General features: G+C 52.4%; 1 protein-coding gene across 5 annotated transcripts in view; it reads left to right on the top strand.

The window, feature by feature from the left end:
• HMCN2 (hemicentin 2) overlaps positions 1 to 22,377 on the top strand; it is a 171,453-nt gene that overhangs the window by 29,836 nt on the left and 119,240 nt on the right. For all 5 annotated transcript variants that reach the window (XM_069582171.1, XM_069582169.1, XM_069582167.1 and 2 more), the window contains exons 5-15: positions 4,589 to 4,760; positions 5,405 to 5,511; positions 6,587 to 6,707; positions 9,152 to 9,415; positions 12,476 to 12,620; positions 13,143 to 13,264; positions 14,823 to 15,095; positions 15,984 to 16,125; positions 16,563 to 16,690; positions 17,783 to 17,896; positions 20,499 to 20,648. In XM_069582171.1, coding sequence (XP_069438272.1) covers positions 4,589 to 4,760; positions 5,405 to 5,511; positions 6,587 to 6,707; positions 9,152 to 9,415; positions 12,476 to 12,620; positions 13,143 to 13,264; positions 14,823 to 15,095; positions 15,984 to 16,125; positions 16,563 to 16,690; positions 17,783 to 17,896; positions 20,499 to 20,648 — 1,738 coding nt within the window. The remainder of the gene's footprint in view (positions 1 to 4,588; positions 4,761 to 5,404; positions 5,512 to 6,586; positions 6,708 to 9,151; positions 9,416 to 12,475; positions 12,621 to 13,142; positions 13,265 to 14,822; positions 15,096 to 15,983; positions 16,126 to 16,562; positions 16,691 to 17,782; positions 17,897 to 20,498; positions 20,649 to 22,377) is intronic.

The raw sequence follows: 22,377 nt of genomic DNA, 5'->3' as shown, positions 1-22,377 counted from the left end.
ATCCATAAATAATGCAGTGTGGATTAAAAAAATAGACTCTAGCATAACCCATAGTATCACCTAATATAATGACTAGTACTTTGCAAGTATCATCTGATGCCAAGTCCATATTCAAATTTCTCTCTTTGTCCTCAAGATGTTAAATCAGGTTTTAATCAAGGGCTGTGCATTTTATGAGGTTGTTATGTCTGTTAAGTTTCCTTAAATCTGGAGGGGATCCATCCTTTTTCACGCCACTAACTTGTTGGAGAGGCGCTGATGATACAATGTCCTGTGTTCTGGATTCATCTGATTGTTTCCTTATGGTGTCACTAACTTGTTCGTTTCTCCTCCTCTTGTTCTTTTACTCCCTCTAAACTGGAAAGTGAAAGTGTTAGTCACTCAGTCGTGTCCGACTCTCTGCGACCCCATGAACTGTAGCTCATCAGGCTCCTCTGTCCATGGAATTCTCCAGGCAAGAATACTAGAGTGGGTTGCCATTCCCTCCTCCAGATCTTCCTAACCCAGGAATTGAACCCGGGTCTCCTGCACTCCAGGCAGATTCTTTACCGTCCGAGCCTGGAAGGCAGCTTTAAATGACTAGTCAGATGGAGGCTGACCTTTGTGGCAGAAGTATGTCGTCCTTGGTGCTCTCTGTGTGTTTTCTATTGCATCACACCCGGAGGAAAATGATGTCTGATTGTCCCCATTACTGATGACCAGTTTGGTTGGTTAAAGTGGTGACAGCCAGCTCTCTGCATTGCAAGCCTTTGTTTTTTCCTTTCTGACCCAAGGGGTCGGTGGGGTCACTCTAGGGCTCTAGTTCCCCAGGAGCTTTTCATCTCATGGTTTTAGCATTCACTGAGGATGCTTGCCTGAAACAATTATTTTATTAGGAGGTTGCAAAATGATGATTTCCTAATTGCATCATTCCTTCCACATTTGTTAATGGGCGTTCTCCCATGAAGAAGAGCTTTTGCTTCTCCAAAGGGGTGATTTGGTTCCTCTGAAGTCACGATTCCTACTGAAAAAATAGGGATCGCACTTCTTTCTCTTTAATTAAGAATTTGCTTTTATTGGTGGCAAATGAGGTTTTATTGTTTTGAATTTTGATTTTATTTTTTGAGTATTTTTGTGGCACCTAGATGACATGGTGCTTCCCCAGTGGCTCAGATTAATAAGCCTGCAATGCAGGAGACCCGGGTTTGGTCCCTGGGTCAGGAAGATCCCCTGGAAAAGGGAATGGCTATCCACACCAGTATTCTTGCCTGGAAAATTCCATGGACAGAGGAGCCTGGCAGGCTATGGTCCACAGGGTTACAAAGAGTCAGACAGGACTGAGTGACTAACCTTAGATTGTATAATTCAGTGTGGTTTGATTGATTTATTATAGTCATTATTCTTTTGGAGGCTCAAAGTCTCCCAAATTTAGCCAACAGGCTAAATTTATGCTGTTTCCCATATCCTTCTGATATATCTCCATTAGTCTTGTTTTTTGCCTTGCCACATAGCTTGCAGGATCTTAGATCCCCGACTAGGGATTGAACTTGTGTCCTCAGCTGTGAAAACTCAGAGCCCTAACCACTGGACCACCAGGGAATTCCCTGTCCCCATTAGTCTTTGAGACCTTCTTTACTTTATGAAATTACCAGTAGTCCTAAGCTTTCCTTGTATATTGCCTGCCCTAGACCTGAAATCAGCCATTTCTCCAAGAAACTCTGGTGGAAAACAGTAGTTAGAAACCACTGCGTTCTGAATTCACTTGGAATAAATTTATATTTAAAGAATATCCGTGCAGCTCTCTCTTGGCCGTAAGAGAAAAATCTTGGTTGAGATTTCCTTCCTTGCTTTATCCTACAAGAGACATAAAATGGTTTCACAGCCACAACATGGCTAGTTCTGATTGTTATTGTTGTTCTTCAGTTGCTAAGTCATATCTGACTCTTTGTGACCCAATGGACTGCAGCACACCAGGCTTCCTTCCCTGTCCTTCACTGTCTCCTGGAGTTTGCTCAAATTTGTGTCTATTGAGTCAGTGATGCCATCCAGCCATCTCATCCTCTGTCACTCCCTTCTCATCCTGCCCTCTGTCTTTCCCAGCATCAGGGCCTTTTCCAGTGAGTTGGCTCTTTGCATCAGGTGGCCAAAATATTACAGCTTCAGCTTTAGAATCAGTCCTTCCAATGAATATTCATGGTTGATTTCCTTTAGGATTGACCGGTTTGATCTCCTTGCAGTCCAAGGGACTTCAAGAGTCTTCTCCAGCACCACAATTCAAAAGCATCAGTTCTTCAGCATTCAGCCTTCTTTATGGTCCAGCTCTCACATCCGTACCTGACTACTGGGAAAACCATAGCTTTGACTATATGGACCTTTGTTGGCTAAGTGATGTCTCTGCTTTTGAATATGCTGTCTAGGTTTGTCATAACTTTCCTTCCAAGGAGCAAGCGTCTTTTAATTTCATGGCTGCAGTCACCGTCCACAGTGATTTTGGAGCCCAAGAAAATGAAATGTCCCTGCTTCCGCTTTTTCCCCTTCTATTTGCCATGAAGTGATGGGACTGGATTCCATGATGTTCGTTTTTTGAACATTGAGTTTTAAGCCAGGTTTTTCACTCTCCTCTTTCACCTTCATCAAGAGGCTCTTTAGTTCCTCTTCACGGGAGACGTAAAACGATTTCACAATCACAATACAACTAGTTCTGCCAACTGCTAACTACTAAATAAAGGTTTCTTTGCCTTTCCTTTTTGTCCTCAGGGTGCCCCTCACTGAGAAAGCACAGTGGAAACCCTCGGTTTCTGATTTACTTGGAGCGAATCCTTCTCCTCATACTGGGGTTATGGCATCAATTTGTTGTACAGTCAGTTCATGTTTCATCTTGATTCTGTTTTAGGGTTTGCACAATATGCTTCTTGACATAACTTGGCTTGAAAAGAGGTGCTTCAAAACTGCAGAGGTTCCCACCTCCCTCTTTTTTGGTTTTCTTACTGGAACCTGGGTGGCTCAGCTATTGCTAAAAAGGAGGTGTGAGCTGGGGTAGGGGGCAGGTGGAGTTGAGCATTTGTGAGGTGAGCTTGAGGACCCTGTTCAAAAGGTGTGTGCCCTGCTGTGTCACACACAGCGAGCAGATGCCCCGAACCCCTTACCCTTCACAGCTCCTGAGCCTGGGACATGACAGAGGTGTCTGCCCACATGGGGCTCCCAGGCCAAGAGAGGTGACGGGTGTGAAACTAACCAGGAGTTGGTTGCTAAGGAAGGAGCAGGAATTTCTGCAAAGAGAAGAGCATTTTGCAGTGGAAGGAGCTGCCCCGGGGGGCATGGGATGGGGGTCCAGCCCAGCAAGCATGGGGGCGTCAGGAGCATCATGATCTTGTGTCAGGCTGAACGGGTGAACCAGAGACCACAGGGACTTAGAGGTCGTGGTGAGTCTTGGAGAAACAAGATAATTTTGTGCTTAGTAGAGGCCATCTTGGGCTTCCAGGTGGCGCTAGTGGTAAAGAACCCGCCTGCCAGTGCAGGAGACATACGAGACGCAGGTCGGATCCCTGGGTCAGGAAGGCCCCCTGGAGGAGGGCATGGCAACCCACTCCAGTATTCTTGTCTGGGAAATGCTATGGACAGAGGAGCCCAATAGGCTATAGTCCACAGGGTTGCAAAGAGTGTGCCACAACTGAAACGACTTAGCAGGCAGGCAGAGACCATCTTAGACCGGGTCCAGGGCTGTTAACATGGAGTCCATGCACGTAGGGGGATGGTCTTTGAGACCCTCCTGAAATCATAACTCTAAATGTGTGCCTAACTAGTATGATGTTCTGGAGAGTTATCTGTCACCTGATTTTTCAATGGGACTTGTCCAAAGCATAAGACTTTAGTATTTTTTATTTTAATTTAATTTTTTGGGTCATGCCACACAAAAAGGGGATTGTGGGATCTAAGTTCCCTGACCAGGGATGAAATCCCAGACCTCAGCTGTCAAACCATGGAGTCCTAACCAGTGGACTGCCAGGGAATTCCCCAAATGTAAGAATAAGCAATTGTACAACCAAGGGTATTAGATTTCTCAGTGTTGTGATAAGGGTCAGGAGGAGACTGTCCGCTTAAAGACATGGTCCTGCTTAGAGAGCATGGTGCCTGGTGGGGGTTGTGGTCTGAGGGCCCTTGGGCAGGGATGGTGAACGGCGTTGCCCTGGGGGACATCCCAGACTTCCAGCGTGCATCGGTGTGTAGGAAGCACCAGGAGGGCTTCCTGGAGGAAGTGATGGATGTCATAGACATTGGCCATGTGACGAAGGAGGGGCGTCATCCCAGCAGAGGGGTGCCCTCTGCTCCTTCCATCTGAGCTGAGTCCTCTGGATGCCTTCGTTCAGGTGTCACAGCTCCGAGACCATAGGCCAAGAGGGAATGTGTTGTGTGAATCAGGTCCAGTGTAGGGCAGAGGGGACTGTGATGGCCTCAAGTGACCTGGAAAGCCTGCATGCTGCCTAAAACTCACCAGGGGATCAGACAGTGCATGCAGCTGGCAGCCTGCTGGGACCCACCTCCCATGTGCCAGACACAAGCAAGGCATCACGGGCACCTGCTGCTGTCACCTCTCGCTCCTGCCTCCCAGGTGCTGAAATGGGTGGAGTCAGCCATCCAGGCTTCCAAGGTGCACCTGCTGTCCACAGACCACGAGGAGGGCGGTGAGCACACTTGGAAGATCCCCTTCGACCCCAGCCTGAAGGAGGTCACCATCTCCCTGAGTGGCCCAGGGCCTGAGATTGAAGTCCGAGACCCGCTGGGTATGTGCACCCTGGGGCTGGCCTCCTCCTTGGCCCTGAGACTGAAATAAAAGTCCAGGATGGGACAGAGAGGAGGCCGGGAGATTTTGGACATAAGACTCCAGGAGCACTGAGGGTAAGGGAGATGCTGAGTGGAAGGCAGAGAGGGTGTCTGCAGTGGGTGAGGATGCAGGGAGGCCATTAGCAGCCCAGTGAGGGGAATTAAAATGATGACCATCCCTGGGGCTGCCAGATTCACGTGGCATCTTCCCTGTGCTCTCTCTTCACTGGCCTGGAGAGTCGGCAGGGCAAGAATTAGTGGCACAGTGTAGAGATGGGAAGGGGGGTGCTCTGGGAGGTGGGGTGACTTGTCAGGGTCATCTAGGTTCCATACGATTTGGACCCAGCTGCCTGGTGCTGCAGTGCTCCAAGGATGTCCTGAGTACTCTGGCCCAGCGGCCAGGGGTACAGCCAGCACCTGGGGAGGGATGAAGATGGAGAGCTGGAGGAAGGAGAGGCCTGGGTACCCCCAAAGGCCTCTTGTCAGTTCCTCTAGGAAGCCCGAGGCTGGTGTTGGAGGGCTGTGGGTTCCTGGGGATGAGGAGGGGGGCTCTGTCAACCCCAGAAAAGGGTCGGGGGCTGAGCAGGTCTTGGGGCTTCCACAGGGAGGATCCTGCAGAGGGATGATGGCCTCAACGTGCTCCTCAGCATCCCTGACTCTGCCAAGGTCGTGGCCTTTAAGCCTGAGCATCCCGGGCTGTGGTCCATCAAGGTAGGAGGACTTGACATCATCTTCCTCTTGCCTGGGCCCTCGGAAGCCTGGAGCCCTGGGAAGCTGAGGGTTGGAGTGTGGGCAGTGATGGGGCACAATAGAAGTAGAGGGGCAAGATCAGAGGAGGAGTATTCTGCTTTGTGCCAGTGAGAGAAGTGGAGTGGTTTCGGGTTAGTGAGGGAACTTCAAAGAAGGACTTGGAGAAGCCACCCAGGTGTCCAGAGGTGGGCAACAGGGTTGGCTCGTGGTTCAGGACCCTGTCCTTTGAAGAGTACACAGAAGAGGCTAGGGTGACCTTGGGCTCAGAGGCACAGGACTGGCAGGGGAGCAGAGTCTGTTCTAACCTGCCAGGGGCTGGGGGCCCGGGACTAGGGGCAGGGCTCCTGGCCAAGCACCCTGGGGTGGGGCTGGTTGCTGTCTCAGAAGCACATGGCTTTAGCTGATCAGCAAACAGTTATGGAGCCCCTACTGGGCGCTGGGCTTCCCTGGTGGCTCACTGGTTAGGAACCTGCCTGCCAAGCAGGAGACTTGGAAGACGCAGGTTCAATCCCTGGGTGGGGACGATCCCCTGGAGAAGGAAATGGCAACCCACTCCAGTATTCTTGTCTGGGAAATGCTATGGACAGAGGAGCCCAGTGGGTTATAGTCCATGGGGTTGCAAAAAGTCAAACACTACTGAGCGACTAAACCAACAGCAACTGGGTGCCAGGCACAGTGCTGGGCGCCCCGGGCACTGCTGTTCTTCAGGTTCTGAGCATCTTTGGGCCGAGAACTCTCATGCCAACGGGGAAGGCAAGGCAGGGGTTGGGGGACCCGTGGGTGTTGAGGGTGGGGAGCGGGAACGACAGGGCTGCTTAGAGAGTCCTGCTCAGGCAGTGCCGTGGCTGAACTCTTCCTCTCCCATGGGGGGAGCATCGTGCTGGGTCCCCAGGGAGCAGGTGAGTTACCCACAAGTCTGCAAAGGCGGGAGAATTCCAGCTGCTGACTCCAGGCCGGGTCAGGTCAGCCACCTCCCACCTGGAGCTGAGGGCCTGGGGTCAGACACCTGGGTGACACAAGCCTGGGCCTGGGCTAGGTCTACAGCAGCGGCCGCCATTCGGTCAGGATCACAGGCATCAGCAACATCGACTTCCGAGCTGGCTTCTCCACTCAGCCCTCCCTGGACCTCAACCACACCATCGAGTGGCCCCTGCAAGGTACGGTGCTCCGGGCCCTGGGGCGATGCAAGGCCACCTTCTGCAGGGGTGGGGCTCACCTTTGGGAAGTTGGGGGGGTGCAGTTCCAGGGGGCAGCCATGAGCCTGTGACTGTGGAGCGGGCTTGCAGGGGTTGGTCCAGCCCCTCTCTCACATCGCAGTGAATGCACCCAGGGCTAGCACCTTCTCTTTGGGTTCCAGCCAGGGTGACCCTGGGACCGTTTACTTTTAGAACTTCCTTCCTGTCCCTCAAGGCCTCCACGAGCTCAGGCTGTCCCCCTAACCCTCCTTTCCCTTTCTCTTTGTCAAGATTTGTCTGTCTAGAGCCCCACTTCTTCCAGCGAACATCAGGCTGTTGTTGTTCAGGGGCTAAGTCGTGTCCAGCTCTTTGCGACCCCATGAACTGCAGCACATCAGGCTTCCCTGTCCCTTATTATCTCCTGGAGTTTTCTCAAACTCATGTCCATTGAGTCAGTGATGCCATCCAATCATCTCATCCTCTGTCACCCCCTTTTCCTCCTGTCTTCAATCTTTCCCAGTATCAGGGCTCAGAAATATGGTCTCTTGCCATGGGGCCATTTGGAGGGTTTTGCTGGGACCAGCTGAACAGAGAGATGGGAGGGACTAGGCCAGAGCATATTAAAAAGCAGAGACATCACTTTGCTGACAAAGGTCCATATAGTCAAAAATATGGTTTTCCCAGTAGTCATGTATGGAAGTGAGAGTTGGGCCATAAAAAAGGCTGATCACCAAAGAATTTATTCTCTCAAATTGTGATGCTGGAGAAGACTCTTGAGAGTCCCTTGGATGCAAGGAGGCCAAACCAGTCACTCCTAAAGGAAATCAACCCTGAATATTCATTGGAAGGACTGATGCTGAAGCTCCAATACTTTGCCCACCTAATGTGAAGAACCAGCTCATTGGAAAAGACTCTGGTGCTGGGAAAGATTGAGAGCAGGAGCAGGAGGGGGTGACAGGGGATGAGATGGGTGGATGGCATCACTGACTCAGTGGACACGAGTTTGAGCAAACTCTGGGAGACAGCAAAGGACAGGGAAGCCTGGCATACTGCAGTCCATGGGGTCTCAAAGAGTGGGACTCAGGGACTGAATAAGAACGAGGCCAGGTCAAGAGAACTCTGGACCACTGAATAATGACCCCAAAATGGTGTGTGCTGGGTCCTTAGCGCTTTCTTTTGAGTCTGTATATCCTCTAAAGGTTTCCATTCTTGTCAGCCCTTATGGGTGCCCCTGCCAGGACCCGCAGTGATATCTTCAAAATGAAAAGCGGGCCGCGTGTTCATTCTGTGTTTGTGTTTGCCAGTAGCAGGGAGGTGGGCGGGAGGCAGAGAGACTTAACTCCTATTCTAAAGCCAAGAGAGATGAGAAATCCCTGAACTGAAGTGAAGTGATACGGGGGTGGCGGGGGAGAGTTTGAAAGCAGAGTGGTCCTCAGGGACAGTCCCCAGTGGGAGAGGGTGACGGGGGCCATATGTGACCTTCTTTGGTTTCTGCTTTTGATAAAGATGTGGCTCCATCCAAGGCATTTTTTAAAAGCGAGAAAAACAGCAGGGCAATCGCAAATGATAAATAATGATTGGCACTTGACCCCAGGGCACCGGGGAGTGGGGGAGGCTGCAGCGAACTGAACAGTGGGGGCCTGGCCACAGGAGCAGCTGCAGTGCCTTTGGCTGGTTGTTGCAACATGGGAAGGAAGCCCAGCACTGACATGCTTGATTTTTCAAAGAAATCTGGACTTCTAGATTTATACATGCCCTTTCTAGACTGCTTAACTTTTTTTTTTCAAAAGATGGAAGGCGTTTCATGGATCACGTCTACCACATCCTTTGGTTCCCAGTTTATGATCAGAGAGAGAGAGAGAGAAAAAAAAAAAAAAGAATAGCTATCTGAAAAGGGAGAGACCTAACAGTTTCCAAATCAACTTAGAAGATTATGAAACCCAAGTCCAGTTCTGGCTTTCCTGAGATAGTGTGGAAAGTACACTTCCAATGAGATGGGAAGGAAACCACAGGAAAGCCCACCAGGAGTTAGCATTCCCAAACTGAGGTGTGTATGTCACCTCAGCCTGTCCCAGAGCCTGTCGGCTGACAGCCAACACCAGAGTTAAGCGGGGGATGGGAGGGTGCCCTTTCTCAGTTCTGCTCCGTGAGCACCCCAGTCTGCAGAGCAGAGGTGACGCAATCATGGGAAGCCATGGGTTGGAGGAGAGTGGTGTTTCAGGACCACGGACAGTAGCAACCCCCCCTTTTCTCCTTGTCCCACCCAGCATTCCTTGGCCCGGGGAAGAGAAGGTGAGGGAATGGGTGAAGGCGGACAAAGCAGGCTGGGTCCCTAACAATGGCCTTGGGGTGGGGCCCCCGCTTGGGGAGCCTCGTGGAGCCCAGCACAGATGCCAGCACCTCCTTCCCCGCCCTTTCCTCTGCAGGCGTGCCCATCTCCCTGGTGATCAACTCCACGGGCCTGCGGGTACCCGGCCGCCTGGACTCAGTGGAGCTCTCACACAGCTCAGGGCGGTCCCTCCTGACTTTGCCCACGCAGCCCCTCTCCAATGGATCAACCCACCAGCTGTGGGGTGGGCCGCCCTTCCACAGCCCCCAGGAGCGTTTCTACCTCAAGGTGAAGGGCAAGGATCATGAGGGAAACCCTCTCCTCCGTGTCTCCGGAGTTTCCTACCGTGGGGTGACTCCAGGTGAGTAATTGACTCCTACCGCCCCCAGCTCCCTGGCTCCCTTGGAGGCTCATTAATCCCTGAAAGGCTTTCCTGATTCAATTAGATTAGGAAATGTTTATTCATTAAACTGCAGGCTCTGCAATACATTATGCCGAATACTGAGATGCTTCAGATGCAATTTTCAGCTCTAGGGTTTACTGCAAAGTCATCTATGCATCCATAAATCCATCCATGCAGCTATCCATCCATCCATCCACCTGTGCATTCAACATTCATTTTGTATTCATCATGTTTCTAGAAACTGTGGACACAACAGTGGGCAAGTTAGTGAATAGAAGTATGCCCTTGCATAATCATAATTACTATCATTGTCATAACGATGGTAACACTAACCTAATCACCATTGTGAGCACGTCTCATGGGACAATCCTGGGCCAAGCACTTGCCATACATTTGTTTATTAGGTGCTCATATCAGTTCTTCCCTCCCCCACCCTGGTCAGTCTAAAGGGTTTCTTTTTATAATCTCTTGCATGCTCCTTGCAAAATCTGTCTTTTCAAACCTTTTATTTTGAAATGATCTTGAAGAAGTAAAGTGTGAAGTGTTAGTCACTCAGTTGTATCCAGCTCTTTGCTACCCCATGGACCGTAGCCCACCAGGCTCCTCTGTCCATGGAATTCTCCAGTCAAGAATACCAGAGTGGGTTCCCATTCTCTTCTCCAGGGGTTCTTTCCAGCCTAGGGATTGAACCTTGGTCTTCTGCATTGCAGGCAGATTCTTGACTGTCTGAGCCACCAGGGAAGCCCAAGGTTACCATAATAGTAATAAATTTCTTCATTTACCTTCTCCTGTATTAACATCTTTATTTTCCATTTTTTAAAATTGAAGTTTAATTGCTTCACAACGCAGTGTTAGTTTCTGCTATCCAACAACAGGAATCAGCTATATGTATACATGTGTCCCCTCCCCCTTGAGCCTCCTTCCCACCCCAGCCCACCCCCACCCCTCTAGGTCATCCCAGAGCACTGAGCTGACCTCCCTGTGTTCTTACGCCCAGTTCTGAGATGTGTCTCCATTGTGTTGCTGGGAAACTGAGACCACTGACTTCACAGGGCTGCTCAGAGGACTGCATAAGCTAATGTACATAACAGGACAGCTCTCAGATGCTCAGAGGTTGTACCCAGTATGTAGGAACCATGAACCACGCCCCTCCACGTGGCTGCTGGCACTGTGATGTCACTGTAGGCACAAGTCACCTTGTGCCCCCCACCTTTGGTCGTGTTGTGCTATTTCCCACGTGTGTGGCTTTTGCAAGTTTCCCGTGTGTCCCAGAGGTCTCGGCATCGAGGCTGGAGGCTCCCAGAGGGCAGGGTGGCATCTCTGGCTTTCTGATCTACCTCTGGTCCTGGGGAGTGGGGTCTGAGTTCACTGGGCACCAGCCTCCTTTCTGGGCTTCCTTCCCTCCTCCTGCCCACTTCCCACTGTGCTGGTAGTGACCCAGGAGGAGCTCAGAGGTGGATGACACTGACATCCAACATCAGTGGTGCTCGGGCTTTCAGACTCCCCCGGCCACTTCACTTAGGGATGCAGAGAGGGTGCTGAGATGCCCGTGGTGAGGGGGGGGACTTTGAGGACCTGAATGGGGCAGGGCATCGCAAGGCTAGGGCCTTGGGACCCCTTCCTTCAGTCTCCTGGCCTCCACCCCCTGGCTGCGGTCCCTCGGGCTCCTCCTGCCTCAGCTTTTGCAGTCTTCAGGAGGATTTTCAGGCAGGACTCTCAGCAGGGGGACTAAAGCAGCCTCTATCTCTCTCTCTTTTCTCAGATGGCTCCCAGAGCTGGGAAGTTAAGTTCTGGCTTTTTGTCTCTGTGTCAGCTCTAGATCAAAGGATGGGGGTGGAGTGGGGGAAGGGTGTGGTCTGGCAGGGGGTGGGTGGTTTGCTGGCCCCCACCACCACTTTCCAGGTCTGGAAGGCTGGGAGTTTGATTGGGAGCAAGACACTGGGTTTGGAGATATGTGGGGTGGTGGGGTCCCTGGGCTTCTTTCAGCTCAAGGAAGAGGGAGCCAGAGGCTTCCAGTGTGTGGGGGTGAGCCATGGCTGCCGCGCGCACAGCTGAGGACGTGGCTGGATGGTCCGACACCCCTCTCCCTTGGGACGTGGCAGGGAGCCCGTAACATGATGTCACCACCGCCCTCCCACCCCTGGCGCTGTGCTCGGAGGAGGTCTGGCCCATTGTCTCACCCTCGGAGCATCTCTGGGGTGGATGAGGGAGAGGGCAGCGCAAGGGTTCCCCACAAGCCTGTGATCGTCCAGCAAGGCACAGACGGCCCAAGACTGACCCTGTGGGTCAGTTCTCAGACATTTCCCCTGAAGCGACTCAAAGAGCCAAGGAAAGACTATGTGCCACCCCAAGGCCAGGGTCAGGCAGGAGGAGGCAGTGGTGTCTCTGATGGGGGTCCCCAGAGGCTCATCCGAAGCTGTGAGATTGCATGGAAATCTCTTGTTTTATCTTGAAAATGCGTGTGGACTCTGCATTCACAGCCATGCTCCGACTAGGCTGATTTTTAAATAATAATAAAAATGGCTTCCCGCCCACAGATTGTGAATAAAACTGACCCTGCAGGAGGGGCGAGCGATGCACAGCCCTCCCCAGGCCCCTGGAGAGTCCCATCTGGGGAGCATTTCATCAGATCTGAGGGCCGGTTTGACTTCTCTGTCTCCCACACAATTGGCACGATGGAGGCACAAGCCACAAAACCCCCACGAGTCTTCATGGAAGGAGCTGGCCCTGCCACGTGCGTCTGCCAAGGGCTTCCCACTCACCACCTCTCACCAGCAGCTCACCACAACTCGATGAGGTCACTAATGCCATTAACCCATTTTACAGAGGTGAAAACTGAGGCTTAGGGAGGTAAGGCCCCCTGTTCTCGGCGGCCACTGGATGGTGAAGCCAGAGATTGAAGCCCTGACTTCTGGCCCCTGAGTTATCCTTGTGGGTCTCTGTGTTGCTAGGTGTGTCGAGGGCAGGCTGACGGGTGGAGGGCAGGGAGGAATCCTGAGTGCTGGCCCTTGCCCACAGGTGCCCCCCTGGTCAGCATGCCCCCCAGGATCCATGGCTACCTCCACCAGCCCCTGCAGATCTCCTGTTCTGTGCACAGTGCCCTCCCCTTCCGGCTACAGCTGCGGCGGGACGGAGCCAGGCTGGGGGAGGAGAGGCGCTTTCGGTGAGTGGCTCAGGGCTGCCCGCTGTCCTCAGTCCCAGGGCTCCTGGGGACTTGATGCCCTGGAGGGACCTAGGAGGTGGTGGCTGGCACACCTGGGACCTTGGTCGTCTTGCTGGGCACCTCCCAGCTTGGCCAGGGTTGGGGGAGAGTGGGTCCCTGAGGCTCCCACCACTGCTAGGCCATCACTCCTTGGAGGCCTTCCTCAGATTCTGAAAACTCAACCCGTGAAGGCCGGGTTCTGTGCTGGTCAGTGCAGGAAGGACCCTCGGAGACCTTCCCTCCTATGGTTGGAAGCCCAGGGCTCAGAGAGGGGGAGGGCCTTTCTCAGAGTCACACAGGATATCGTTGGGATTTGCACGTCCTTAGCTGCCTGTCTCTTCTTGCCAAGCCTCTGAGAGGTTTGGGGGCCTCTTTCTGGGCAAGATTCAGGGGGCCAAGCCCCCGTCCGGAAGCCCGGATGAGGCCGGGGGACCCTCACGGGGGCAGTGCAGTTGCGCGTCGCCAGCTGCCCTGTGTTTGCAGGGATTCAGGGAACAGCAGCTGGGAGATTCCTCGGGCCTCCAAGGCTGAGGAAGGCACGTATGAGTGCGCGGCAGTCAGCCGCGCTGGGACCGGACGGGCGAGGACCCGGATCATCGTCACAGGTCTGTCCCCTTGTGCCCGTCCTGACTCTCCCCTGTGGGATTCGCTCCCAGGCTCTCTCCATCTGTGAGTGAGTGTGCCAGCCAGCTGCTAGGGCCCGGCCGTCATCCGGAGTCCGATGCCCACACTGCGCCTGTGTGCTGGCCTCCGGTTTGGACTGTCTGCCCACGAATGGCCTGTGGTTGCAGGAAGGTTAAGAACACCTGCTCGGGCTCTGCCTCCCGGTCCCCAGCCTCAATCCCACCCTTGACTTCTTGGTCAGCCCCCAGGCCCTCACGTGGGCCACGTCCACCTTGTCCCCAACCCTTATGCCTCCAGGTCCTGCCGCCATGGCAGCATCGAACTCAGGAAGGCTGGGAAAGCCACACATCCGCTTACAATGAAATTGGCTTTATTTTTAAAATAATGAGCCTAAGCTGCCTTGATGGGCTTTCCTAGTGGCTCAGTGGTAAAGAATCCGCCTGCCAGTGCAGGAGACATGGGTTCAATCCCTGGGTTGGGAAGATCCCCTGGAGGAGAAAATGGCAACCCACTCCAGTATTCTTGCCTGGAAAAATCCCATGGACAGAAGAGCCTGGCAGGCTATAGTCCATGAGGTCACAAAAAAGCCGGACACAATTTAGTGACATGGTCTCTGAGCTGTCACTTCTTAATGGTTTTTTCTTACTGAGAGTGTGAGTTTCTAAGCTCTTTCTTCTTTGGGGGCAGTGGCCTTACTTAGTCCACATTTGGCTGCTGTTTATACAGAGAATATCTCTGTACTTGTTACTCTTTTCCAGTTGAGGGTGATTTCCAAGACTTTATCCACCAGTGTGGAATTACTGGGGCTTCCCAGGTGGCTCAGCGGTAAAGAATCTGTCTGCCAATGCAGGATAAACTGGTTCAATCTATGGGTCGGGAAGATCCCCTGGAGAAGAAAATGGCAACCCACTCCAGTATTCTTGCCTGGGAAATCCCATGGACAGAGGAGCCTGGCGGGCTACAGTCCATGAGGTCACAAAAAAGCCAGACACGATTTAGTGACTGAGCATGTACACTCGTGGAATGATTGCCTCAAAGGGTGTGAAGTGTGGGTTGTTTATTTATTTTAGTCATTACATCGTGTCTGACTCTGAAACCCCATGGATTGGAGCCCGCCAGGCTCCTCAGTCCATGGGATTTTCCAGGCAAGAATACTGGAGTGGGTTGCCATTTCCTTCTCTAGGGGATCTTCCCGACCCAGGGATTGAACCCACGTCTTCTGCGTTGGCAGGCAGATTCTTTACCACTGAGCCACTGGGAAAGCCCCGAAGAATGGGCTAACTCTCGCTAAATTTTGCCTTTGGCTGTTGTATGGAAATCAGGCATGCATGCGTGCAAACACACACACACACACACAGCCCCCGGGCGGGTGTGAGATGGCCGTGCGGTGGCATTGTCCGGGCATGGTGAGCAGATGCTGGTGAGCTGCTCTGCTGGGGGGAGACAGTGGATGCTGGGGTCTGGACACCACCAGGGTCTGCAGGATGTCCCCCTCCCCATGCCAACCCCTCGGTGCCTCCTGCGCTCCTGTTCCTGCAGACCCCCCGCCGCAGCTGGTCCCTGTCCCCAATGTGACCGTGTCCCCCGGAGAGACCGCCATCCTGTCCTGCCTGGTCCTGAGTGAGGCCCCCTACAACCTGACCTGGGTCCGGGACTGGCGAGTCCTGTCAGCCTTGACGGGCAGAGTCACCCAGCTGGCCGACTTATCCCTGGAGATCAAGAACACCACCCCCAGCGATGGCGGGCGGTACCAGTGCATGGCCAGCAACTCCAATGGAGTCACGAGGGCATCTGTCTGGCTCCTAGTGCGAGGTGAGGCTGCTCACTACCTGGCATTTCTCCAGGAGCCCATCCGGCCATCCCTTTGCTCAGACATCAGCTCCAGCAGGCAGCATCTGCCCTTCCAGAGATTTCTCAGCCTTCGGAGTAAGAGGATTCTGTAGCCTCCCAGCCTAAGTGTAGTGGTTCAGCACTGTTGGGAAGTTCATCCTCATATGTAGCCTCAGTTTCTACTGCTGTCGGCCTAGCCAGTTTCACTGTGTCCTGTCCTCTTTCTGGGCCATTGAGCATGTCCATTGTCCATCCCTCTCGGTATGCAGGACAGAGATGGGACACTGGAAACTTCTGGAAGCCCAGAAATCAGATGTGCTCAGCAGGGTTTGGGTAGCACCGACCAGCTGAGGGTGGAGAAGGCAGTGAGAGGAAACATGCCCAGAGGGTTAGTGCCTGGATTAGGTACTCACCTGGGATTTAGGTCCACAGGATTTAGACGGATCCTGCTTCTCTAGGGAACTGTCTCCCCCAAGTGTAAAAGTGAGTGTGTTGGAACAAATTTCACTCTTGTGCCAGTGACTCGATTGGCTGCTTAGAGTGTGTCGAGAAAGATTCTGAGGCCATATCGAGGCTGCTGGTATAGGAGGGGCTCAGCTCAGAGCAGAATTTCAGGGAGCTCAAGGCTCCCACCAGGGGCTATTGGGAGCTCAGGTCCCCATGTGGCCTGGGGATGTGCCTAGGGGCTGCCTGGTCAACCCTGGTTCCCCGAGAAGCTGCTCTCAAGGATGCAGGTCCCTTGGGGCCCTTCTTTCCTGTGTCTCTGCTGTCTGTGGCCGCGGGGAGGAGCAGGGGGCCCAGGGCTGGGTACCTGGACAACACGGCTGCTCTGACAAGCTCCTGCCCACCTGTCCACTCTTTGAACTCCAGAGGCCCCGCAGGTCAGCATCCACACCAGGTCACAGCGCTTCTCCCAGGGCATGGAGGTGAGGGTCCACTGCTCGGCCTCCGGATACCCTGCACCCCGCATCTCCTGGAGCCGCGAGGGTCGCGCCCTGCAGGAGGACAGCAGGTGAGGGCCTTAGGGACTTCTCTGGGCCTCAGTCTTCGTAACTGTAGCAAATGGGGGAGTGGCATTTGCCCCGCCTTCTTCCTGATGATTTGAGACTCAGGAGCAAGATCATTGGGGAAACATAGTGATGCCTCATGTGGGCTCTGGAGTCAGGCGTTCCAGCCGCAGAATCCGGCAGACCTGTGCTTGCATTCTGCCTCTGCCATTCAGGCTGTGTGCCCCTGGGCAGGTCACCTTACCTTTCTGAGCCCGATGAATAAAAAAGGAACATAAAAAGTGATGAACCCACAGCCTGGCACAGAGCAAGCAGTCAGTGTAAAATGGTGTCTCCAGTAATGTTGTTAATTAATCTGCTTTTGATAACGACTGGGGCAACCCCATGTGACCCAACCTAACTGGCCCCTTCCTGTTGAACATGTTTCGTGGCACGACTCCAGAGTCCGCGTGGATGCCCAGGGAACCCTGATCATTCAGGGGGTGGCCCCAGAGGATGCTGGGAGCTACAGCTGCCAGGCTGCTAATGAGATTGGCAGAGATGAAGAGACGGTCACCCTCTACTATACAGGTACGTGGGTCAAGGGCATCTGCGGTAGAGGGTCCCTGGTCCTGCCTCCCCCCACCCCTCCCTTTCTCCCTCTCGTCCACAGATACTTAAGAGTATCTACTGTGTGGCAGACACTGGGATACAATAGTGAACACAGGGACCCCGTCCAGGTAGAGGTTATATTCTAATGGGGAAGCAAAATGCAAGCAGATAAATAAGGTACTTTCAGATGGTGAAGGTATGGGACGAGCACAGAGCAGGGTGGTGTGATGGAGTGACGTGTAGCTGGGCAGAGAAGGAAACTTACACGTAGGATAAAACCCTTGCCCCAGACGGGAATGGGAACAGCATTTCAGGGAGAGAGACAGGGTGGGGCAAAAGCCTCGAGATAGGAATGGCCCTTGGGGTCCCCAAGGGGCTGCAAGGAGCAGGAGGCTGGCTGGAGTCAGGGGCCAGGGAGCGGCAGCCAGCCCCTGTGGTGCATTTTAGAACCTTGTAAGATTTCACCTTTTACGCCAGGTTCAAAGAGAACAAAAAAAAAAAAAAAAAGAATGTATGTATATCTGACTCACTTTGCCGCAAGCAGAAACTACCATAATGCTGTAACTCAACTATACTTCAATAAAAATTATCTTTAAAAATTATATATAAGAAAAAGTAAATATACATTAATGTGTTTAGAGGTAAAGGGATATCATATTTGGAACTTATTCTCAGCCAGTTAGAAAAAAAAAAGAATACAGAGAGAATTCTATCATGATAAAAGGAAACGAATATGGCGAAAATGTTAACATCTGGTGATATGGGTGAAACGTACATGAAAAACCTTTGTATTATTCTTGCAACTTTCCTTTGTGAAGTTACTTCAAAATAAAAAGTAAAAAAAAAAAAGAAAGAGGACAAGAAGGGAGTTTAGTCCCGGGAGTAACTGGCTTTTTAAAAACCGGCTGAGGCTGCACCTTTCTGGGGGCAACTGTCCCGGCTGGTGGGGGGTGGGGAGGAGGCAGGTGCTCAGCCCCACCCTGGCCCCTCTACCTCTCCCCGAGCTGGGGAAACCAGTGCTCTAGGGAGTCTATGGGTTGGTCCCCAATTCCCCATCTGCTCCCCGCACAGACCCACCATCTGTGTCGGCTGTAAACGGCGTGGTGCTGGCTGCCGAAGGGGAGGAGGCGGTGCTGGCGTGCGTGGCGACCGGGGTTCCCCCGCCCCGGGTCATCTGGTATCGAGGTACACGGACTGGGTGGGGAGAAGGGCCTGCAGAAGGGGCCTGCGGGGGGCCTGGAGGATCAGCTTTCCAGGACAGTCATGGGGGCACTCGGAATGGGGTGTCTGGGGAGAATGGACTGTTTCAAGCAGCCCCTGTCACCCCTAGCCCAGTATCCATATATAACTGATGTAGACTGGCTCAGAGATCAGGAGCAGGATTTAGAATAGACCCAGGTTTGAATTCTGGCCCCCTGAGTGGCCTCGGACAAGTGGCTTGACATCTGTGAGCCTGGTTCCTTAGCTGGGAAGTCAAAAGACAGCTTGTTTCTCCCTAACATTCCTCTTGTTTATTTGGCTGCATCGGGTCTTAGTTGCCAAACATAGGCTCTTTAGTTGTGGCAGGTGGGATCCAGCTCCCTGACCACGGATTGAACCTGAGCCCCCTGCACCGGGAGCTCAAGGTCCCGGCCATAGGACCACCAGTCTCTGAGACAGGTCGGTTGTGTGAGGATTAAATGAGCCCATATGTGCAAATTGTTTAGAACAAGCCTGGCCCATGGCCTGGGTTCAGTGTCCTTAATGGTGGTGATGAGGATGCTGTGATGATCAGAGCTGGCAGTCTTGCTGAGCATTCTGTTGTGAGGCTTTTCTGAATTAGTGAGTGTAGAGGGTTTTCTGTGTGTTGGACCCCAAGCTGGAGTTTGATCAACAGGAGCCACTCTTGCTCCCACATCAGTGGACCTGGGTCCCAGGGCTCCTGCCTTGGACTTTCCAGGGCAGAACCCTGGGCTCCTTCTCAAGCACAGCCCCCTCCCACCCAGACGCACTCCAGCCTTGGCAGCACCTGTCTGTGATCTCAGCAGAGCCTCACCTCGACACTGACAGGCAGCGTTGGCTCAGAGTTTGAGCGTTTTGTCCGTGGCCACCAGCTAGTGGCGGCAGAGGCCTCGGGGCTCCTTCCTCAGGGTGTGGTCACTGCCTGTCGTGGCTGGGAGCTCTACCAGCCCAGCCCAGGAGCCGCCTTTTAAAGGGGCACCTTCCAGTGGAATGGCTTCCCAGGTGGTGCTAGTGGTCAAGAATCCACCTGCCAGTGCGGGAGACGCCAGAGATGCCGGTTCGATCCCTGGGTCAGGAAAATCCTCTCTGGATAAGGCAGTGGCCACCCAGTGCAGTATTCTTGCCTGGAAAACCCCATGGACAGAGGAGACTGGCGGGCTACAGCCCATGGGGTCGCAAAGAGTCAGACACGACTGAGCACAGCACACCCACCACCCCGTGGAATGTTATTCAGCCTTAAGAAGGCATGATGTTCAAGTTACACGACAGTGTGAGTGCAGTTACCGTTGAACTGTATGCTTGAAAATAATCAAGATAATAAATTTCTTGACTTTCTTTTTTGCCACAATTAATTTTTTTAATTTGACTCCCATGACAAAGAAAAAAAATTGAAAAAAAAATCAGGACCATAGCAGCTATTGTGTAGAAATTTCCCCCTACATCTAATTGGCCAAATGAAGAAAAAAATCTTTTATCTGTGACATTTTCAGAGACATTTGCTCTAATATGGGGTAATTAAGTAGTAAAAACTTAAAAGAGAAGATAAAAAGTTTTCTTAATTTGGAAAAAAGGAATGCAATTTTGAGACAACATAGATGAACCTCGAAAACATGATGCTAAGTGAAATAAGCCAGAAACAGAAGGACGAATATTATATGATTCCACTTAACTGAGAGGGATCTCTTCTAAGAGATGCCTAGTGTGTGCAAATTTAGAGACAGAGAGGAGAAAGATGGATGCCCGGGGCTTGGGGAGGGGTAAATGGGGAGTTAGTGTTTAAGTAGGGCTTACATTTGAGAAGATGAAAAAATTCTGTGGATGGATCATGGGGATGTACCTGATCCCGCTGAATTGGACACTCAGTGCTTAAAACGGCAAAATCTTGTGTTATGTATATTTACCACAATTTTAAAAACAAACAAAAATTAAATTAAGTTGTAAAAAAGGTTCAAAATCAGGGTGATCCCTCAGGCCTTAAGAGCCTGGAGGGGTGGGAGTCAGGGAACAGTAAGAGAAATGAGAATGTATCATCAGAGAGGCAGAACTGGGGGGAATGGTAGGGGGCTTTTCCCAGAGCTGACCCAAGCCTCAGTCTGCCACTGAGCAGAGGGTAGGGACCCAGGAGGGAGACCCAAGCGAGGCGTTCTTGGGTAATGAACCTGTCACATGCAAGAGGGCAAGCTGAGACTCACTCTTGACCAACAGAGGGACTCAGAGAACTGGACTTAGGGGTGCTCACTTAAAAGAAAAATTTTTTAATTGTGGTAAATTGTGCATAACATATCTAATACCATCTTAACTGTTTTTAGGTATATTCACATTGCTGTACAACCATCACCACCACCCATCTCCAGAACTCTTTTCATTTAGCAAAACTGAAAATCTGCACCCATTAAACAATAGGGGTCCTGATTGCAGGGTGGGGGGATCTTTGCCTCACCCACACCCCTTTGAGGTCCCAGCCTTGTGGAGCTGCAGGAACTCAGGGTCAGGAAGGCAGCTTGATCCCCAGGCCTCCTGTGGCAACCATGGATACCTGCCTGATGTTTTCTCATCTTTGGTCCAGGGGATCTTGAAATGATTTTGGCCTCTGAGGACTCCATTTCTGGGATGCTGCGGATCCCGGTGGTTCGTGAGAGGGATGCTGGCATCTATACCTGCCGAGCTGTCAATGAGCTGGGCGACGCCACTGCAGAAATCCGGCTGGAGGTTGGACGTGAGTGTACACCTTGTCCCTGCCTGTGCCCTGCTACCTGCCCTACTTCTGAGCAGGGAATGCTCAGGTAGCAGAGAATGCCACCCTGTAGCCTGCCAGTGGGGGATTTACATCATTTGGACCCAGAGCACGTGGGACAGGGATTTTAGAGGGAGATGGTGTATGCGCTCCCACTTGCTATGTAACAAATAGCCCTGAAACTCTGTGGCTTAAAATAGTAAGCATCTATTGATGCACAGTCCTGAAGGGTTAGGATTTTGGTTCTGACTCAGGGTCTCTCACAGGAAGGCACTTATTACACTGGTCAGGGATGTGGTCATCTGAAGGCTTGACTGGGGCTGGAGGATCCACCCTAAGTTCATGTATGAGGCTTTTGTCAGGAAGCCTCTGTTCCTTACTGTTATGGTCTTCCCTGGAAGGTTTCTCGTGACATGGGTTTTCCTAGAGAAAGTGAGTTGAGAGGGATAGAGAGAGAGAATCCAAGATGAAAGAGTTTAGTTTAGTCGCTCAGTCTTGTCTGACTCTTTGCAACCCCATGGACTGTAGCCTATCAGGCTTCTATGTCCATGAAATTTTCCAGGCAAGGGTACTGGAGTGGGTTTGCCATTCCCTTCTCCAGGGGATCTTCCCAACCTAGGGATTGCACCCGGGTCTCCCACATTGTAGGCAGACTCTTTACCCTCTGAGCCACCAGGAAAGTAAGTCTTTATAGTCAGTCACAGTCTTGGAAGTGACATACCATCATATATCCTATAGGTCACATGGACCAACCCTGGTATTGGTAGGTGGGAGAGACCCCTTAAGTGTGAGAGTCCCAGGAAGCAGGGGACATTGCCCACCATGGAAATAGCTCGGCTCCAGCTTGGGCACTGTCATCCCTGAGACCTGAGTTCCAGTTTCGTGTCTATCACTGACCATCTATATGCTTTGGTCAAGTCATTGACCCTCAGTCTCCCCATCTGTAAAATGGAGCTGAGGGCTTCCCTGGTGGCTCGGCCATAAAGAATCTGCTTGCAATACAGGAGAAGTAGGTTCGATCCCTGGGTGGGGAAGTTCGCCTGGAGAAGGAAATGATAGCCCACTCCAGTATTCTTGCCTGGGAAATCCCGCGGACCGAGGAGCCTGGCAGGCCATAGTCCCTGGGGTCACAAAAGAGTCAGATACGACTTGGCGACTATACAACAGCAAAGCGGAGCTGACCGCACTGCCTCCTTTGTTGAGTGGCTGTGAGGGTTCAATGAAATCAGACACATAACGTTTACCACTGGGCTTGGCCCATTATGGGTGTTTAATAAATGGAGAAGTGATTACTCCCCTTTTACAGACGGGGAGTCTGGATTCTTCTGTGGCTGGAACATGGCCTTGGCTGTGATTGCCGTGAGGTCTTGGTTCCAGGCCTGGATCCTGGGCACTGGGAACTGCTCGGAAGTTGTGGGCACAACTCCTTGGCGTGCTGAGCCAGAGCAGATGGGGCTCTGAGGGTCGGCTGTGGCCATGATGAGAAAGACAGGTGCTGGGAGTTCGGGGGAAGTGCGGAGAAGGGGAATGGGCTTGAATGGGCCGGGTGGGATGGCCAGGGGGCTCCCCAGGGAAGCTTGATCAGGAGGGTCCAGCCCTGGGGGAGACGGTGCCATCAGGCTTGGGGATCCTCCCATGCTTGGGGATGCCTTTAGTGTTCATTCATTTGTTCCATCATTGCCATCCTCCAGCACGTGGTCACCAGGTGGCC

This window comes from Ovis canadensis, chromosome 3 (assembly GCF_042477335.2).
Source record: "Ovis canadensis isolate MfBH-ARS-UI-01 breed Bighorn chromosome 3, ARS-UI_OviCan_v2, whole genome shotgun sequence".
In the NCBI taxonomy this organism is placed as follows: Eukaryota; Metazoa; Chordata; class Mammalia; order Artiodactyla; family Bovidae; genus Ovis; species Ovis canadensis.
This window is presented reverse-complemented; position numbering and strand designations above follow the sequence as displayed.